This window comes from Mizuhopecten yessoensis, unplaced genomic scaffold (genome assembly GCF_002113885.1).
Source record: "Mizuhopecten yessoensis strain PY_sf001 unplaced genomic scaffold, ASM211388v2 scaffold1511, whole genome shotgun sequence".
NCBI classification, from domain to species: Eukaryota; Metazoa; Mollusca; class Bivalvia; order Pectinida; family Pectinidae; genus Mizuhopecten; species Mizuhopecten yessoensis.
This window is the reverse complement of record NW_018404083.1, coordinates 1,094,484-1,100,084: the sequence shown is the minus strand read 5'-3', so window position 1 is coordinate 1,100,084 and position 5,601 is coordinate 1,094,484. Positions and strand designations below refer to the sequence as shown.

Sequence of the window (5,601 nt, the reverse complement as noted above, 5' to 3'; positions counted from 1 at the left end):
AAACAAACGTCACACTCAATATCAATATTCTGCCATACTCGTGAAATATATACGGTATTCAAGGACCAACCATTAAATATATCTTCCTTTTTGATCCATAAATTCATAACATCTTTTGATAAGCAATTAAATCCTTTTTTATTACCATATGATGTGAGTATACCTAAAAGTTGATCAGTTGCCAAATTTATCAATTTCAAAATAACCTGTATTTTTACAATTGTTGGTGTCATAGTCGATTGAGCAACATGAATCTACGATACTGTTAGCAAATCGGCAAAGAAATACTCGTGTATTGTGTATTCAAAATGTATAACTATTTTCCTCACCTTGTTTTAATTTTAAATAAATCAAAATCATGAAAGACAAACAAGCAAGGTGATGATGTAGGTAATTATTAGAGCGAGCTGTCCGTTACTATATATACCTAGATACAGAATTATAATCAGTACCACAGTAATTAGTCAAGATAAGTGGTAGGTGTTGTTTGCCTGCTAAAGGTCAGCTAAGAGTCATGGTGAGTATATTTTCAATGTTTATACATTGTAAGTTTATTTGTAGATATTTCTGAAATGGATATAAATTTCACTTCTTTAATGGTTAATTCTGAAATGAAATGCGTGTTATTTTAGAATTTTGTTTGGAAAAAATATGATTTATTTTACTTTATATAAAAACACCACAAATACAAAATACAATCTTGATTCTAGCTTGTTTCATAAACATCTATGTAATCAATTGCTTATAATCATACATATATTTTTTCAAATTTCTTTACTTTATGAGCGGTATTAACTTTTCGCAACTTATAGACACCATTGATTGAAATTGGTGTTGAAGAACAGGACAATATTTTAAAATGACATATTGCACGGCTAATTTTAGAGTTATATATAAATGTTCATAACAAGAAAAGATAATACAACGATGCGAATAAAATGCTTTCAACAATGACATTCATTCAGGACAAATTGAAATCAGCTTGTGTAACAGTTCGAGGTTTACAGGATTGAATCACTCTTTTAAGATAATAATGTTTTAAATGTTTATTACAAAACAACCACATTTTATCGCTGTTGTCAGTTTGCAGTTTTACCATGCTTAAATTGACATTTTTAAAATTCAGATGAAAACAACACACACATCAAAAAAAAAAAAATGTAACAAGTTAACATTTATTGCTAGTTGTTTGACATTTGTATTGACAATGCGTTATTTTGAATATTAACGCGACCGCATTTCTTTATTAGAATCTGTCGAACAATAGCCTTTTATGCTGCTGACTTATTATGCATGAATTGCATACGTATCGTAATAATAATAATAAATAAAAATTCGAGGTTCTTATAAACCGCTTTATTACAACCTTGTTCGTAGGTCGTCTCATAGCGGTTCACAAAATATCATCTGTGGTTATGGGGCCTTTGCAACCAGCCAATATCTTTCTCAACTCCCTCGGGAGCAGACAGCCGGTGCTTCCATTTCGGCGCTCACAACTAGCATTCTACAATTCTAGCACTGCCCAACCACGAACTCATTTACAGCTGAGTAGACTGGAACAAGCAGTGTAAAGTATATTGCTCAAAGATACAACACAGTGCCGTGCCGTGACTCGAACCCGAAACCCTTCGGTCACGAGCCCGGCGTCCTACCACTAGACTACCGTGCCTCCTTGTTTATACATATATCTGTTACCTTTACATAAATTGCAGTATCGTTTAATTGTCTCCTTATGTCTTTGAATTTGTTCAGCTATTTTGCAATGTCAGAATGTAACAAATATATTACGATCTTGTATATAATTTATTACACCAAAAATATCATCTCATTTCAGGCGATTCGACTCTTCGGTTTAGCATTGGTCGCGGGTTGGATCACCTACAGTCATGCCTTTGTTGAGCCCATTCCGATGCCTGAAAATTTGGTGGAATGCTATGAGTTTCGCACCCACAACATCAGTATAACTGAGATTCCCTCTCAAGACATAAACATGTTTTGTATTACCCAGTTCCTCTACTCCACAACCGACCTTCGTCCGCAACGTCCAATTGCAAACGAAACGATCCTGTATGCTCAGGAACTTTTCAGACGGCTTGTTAACAAGCACGAACATCACAGGCGAACCAAGAGGCAGTTCAATCCTATGGTGAGGCGTGAGATTCGTACCCTCAGTCGTGACGAATGGAATACATTTACGGCAAGACTGAATGAGTTAAAACAGAGACCAGTAAGTTATTCATTCCTACAGTTTTTGCCAGTCTGTTCAGATCTTTAATCTTTTTTATTTCATTCTTCTATAGTTATATTTCCACTGCAGGTTTTATGAATAAGTTGATATAGGTATTAACAGAAGAAATTGCGTTCATAGCACTATGAACGCAATTGAATCAGCGTCAGTTTGAAGATTCTCCCCCCGCCTCAGATAACATGAGACAACCATAAGATGCAATCATCAGTATCGAAAATATAAGGCAATATCTCAATTCAGGTCAATACTCACTAAAAATTTAGAATCTAAATATAACGATTGAACGGTATTTTTTCAATGTTCATGTAGGTGTGAAATTTTTAAAAAACCGCCGTTAAATCCTTATCAATTTATATTTATATTTGCCTTTTCCAAATGTGATGTTTATGATATATAAACTGTGTATGGAACTTAATTTTTCTTCTATACTGAAATTCTAATCATCATAATCAAAGTATGTTAATTAAATGGTAACATCCTTGTTGGGGAATAAGATCAATTTTACGTCATCATAATGTGTTTGAATTTGGGCAATTCCTTATGTTGATCCTTACTTGGCACCTAATTGCTTTTGTCAACATGCTATACTAAACCCTGTTAACATTTATTGGGATGCGAAACTCAAAGATATCAACTTAATTTGCGAATCCTTTCAAAGGGAACGATATAAAAATATGTTCCACATCTATTTTGAAATAATTGTTACTCACTAACTGGCTAATACACCTTTGGCGTGTACGGCAGAAACGAAGCTTTTTTTGTGCATCTGTGTTATCTTGGGGCCTTCCCCCTCTTCTGTCTTCCCTCTCGTATTCAAAAGATTGCGATGTATTATAGAATATTTAACATGAACATAAATAAATGTACTAAAGATATTGAAACGTTCATTGGGAAGATAATTTAGTATCATAGTGAGATATGCTTAAAATTCTACATCCATTTATGTTAATTTGTCTTTATGTCTGTCTTAGGTTGGTGATATCTACGGATATGACGCTTTAGCAGATATCCATAGACTTGTGGAAAACTCTGCACACAACGGACCGAATTTCTTAGGCTGGCACAGAATTTATCTGGCACTGTATGTATCTAGTAGTATCTAAAAAAGAATAACTACTTTCATCCACTGATAAATTAGGCACAAACCGTCGTTTGTATATTATTTTTGATATGTATATACCGTAACATAAAACCCAAATACGTTGCACCTATAATACTTTTGGACAAATCAGTTCAGGTGATTTATCCCGTTGCTAATATACAAACATAATGTTCACCTATGTACAACACATTTTGACAACAGTTGTAGATCCTTCTACTGATACGGATACTCATATGTTTGTTGCAGGCTTGAGATTGCCTTAGGTGTCCCGGTACCGTACTGGGATAGCTCTTTGGACTACTATATGGATCAGCCCACCGATTCCATCGTCTGGACTGCTGAGTTTTTCGGGAACGGTTTCGGTGCAGTGGAAGAAGGTCCGTTCCAGTGGATGACACCAGAAGGTGTACCATTGGTTCGAAACATAGGCAACGACGGAACTTTAATAAATAGCGATGTTATCGCGGCGGTGCTGTCACGTAGGTTCCATCGTCAGATCGTAGAACCTAGCCAGAACCCACGATTTAGTTTAGAAGTCCACCATAATGGCCCTCATGTATGGATGGACGGACAAATGTCCGCCCCTGCCACTGCAGCTCAAGATCCTGTATTCTTTATGCATCACGCGTTCATCGATTATATCTGGAGCCTGTTTAGGTCGCTGCAGAGAGCAAATGGCATTAACCCGGAGGAAGATTACCCACGGACCAGGGTGAGAATGCACCAGCCATGGGATAGAATGATACCGTTCGGTTTACGAAACTTTCATGGCTATAGTAACTTCTTTGAGTCGTTAAACGTGTATGATCCATCTCCTCGCTGTCCTGATTGTGGCGGCAATCCATATCTGGAGTGTGGGGGAGATCGCTGTCGATCTAGGGTTGCACTGTCTCCATCCAGACCATCTGAGTTTGGATTCGTTGGGGGAGTTCCAAGCAGCTTTGGAGGTCAGGCAAGGTCACAAGCTACACTACAACGCACGGGGGCGCTTCCCATTGGCAGGCGATTCCAGGCATTCTTTAGGGATCCAAGAGTAAGAGGTGATACGATGCCGAACGCACCATCGAATAGAATAAGAAGAAGTGTGTCAGACAACAAAGAAAATGTGACGAAGGATAACAAAGATAGCGCTCAAATTAGCAAACCATATCAAAATACCTTTGTATTAAATGGTGTAAGCAATGTTGATCTCTGGGTCTTTATACCAGTACGTATCATCTTTGAAAGACCTCCTGAGATCCAATTCGAATCCTACCTCATTCAGAATGGAACACTCGTTAAAAGTTCTGACATGTTTTCTCCAGCTGAATTCAAAGGCCTTAAAGTTGAAATAAAGAGGAAAATGCCAGCGACCTACAAGAAATGCCATGTATCCGGTTCCGGTGCGTCCAAAGTTTACGTCCAGACTGACGGTATTGACTATTCCGGCAGATACAAGGATTATGCTGTAGTGGATGAGAGATTGCCTTTCTCTTCCTCTATGACGTATATTGGAGCCAAAAATCCAACTGAAGGGGCTTCTCAGTTCTACATGACCGCGTACGACTCGTGTGGACGTGTTTGTAGACCCCAGTGTCTCATTAACGGAATCTACCGACCATGCTCGGGAGCTTTCCGCATTTCTACATCATTACCAAAAATGTATGGAATTACATATGAAGATGCCGTTAAAGGAATATGGAAGAAGGGACAGGGATTGCTTTCCGAAGCAAATGCGTCAGAGATTCCAGTTACATTCCTTTGTGAAATACAGAGTACATGGCCTTGGTCTCCGTAGGTACTGCAATTTCATCTCAACCGAATACCTCTTTTTTTACAATATTCTCTTTCGATATTTTCTTCTCATAAATGTTGTCAGAAATAATTCTATGTCCAATTCGTATGCAGCTTTTTCGAAGTTTATATAACACTTTATGTGATGGAACCAAATTAAAGTAATTGTCAGATGAACACGACGAACACGCTTGTTTATTGTTGTTTCTTAAAATATACCATTATCATGCCTATTCTTGAGTTTCTTAAACGTGTCTATGTGTAATCATTATGGGATCTGGGTCAAAATCTGTGACTCTCTAGACTCGAAGTCGAGAAAATCTTTGAACTTTCGCGGAACTGATGCCGACTTTACATACTGTCGGAGAGGCCCAGCAGGACATCCCACCCGGTCAGATTATTCTGACAATGAGCGAACCAGTCGTCCCTCTCCTTTATTGCTGAGCGTTAAGCAAGAGTAGAAACTACCATTTTTACA

The 5,601-nt window shown here is 37.6% G+C and overlaps 1 protein-coding gene across 1 annotated transcript; it reads left to right on the top strand.

Annotated features, from left to right (window-relative positions):
- The first annotated feature begins 1,653 nt into the window (after positions 1-1,653).
- LOC110463453 (tyrosinase-like protein 1) lies at positions 1,654-5,300 on the top strand. The gene is made up of 3 exons (XM_021518068.1): positions 1,654-2,227; positions 3,220-3,329; positions 3,597-5,300. Exons 1-3 carry the CDS (start codon positions 1,733-1,735, stop codon positions 5,125-5,127), a joined length of 2,136 nt encoding a protein of 711 aa, XP_021373743.1. The 5' UTR covers positions 1,654-1,732; the 3' UTR covers positions 5,128-5,300.
- The last annotated feature ends 301 nt before the right edge of the window (positions 5,301-5,601 follow it).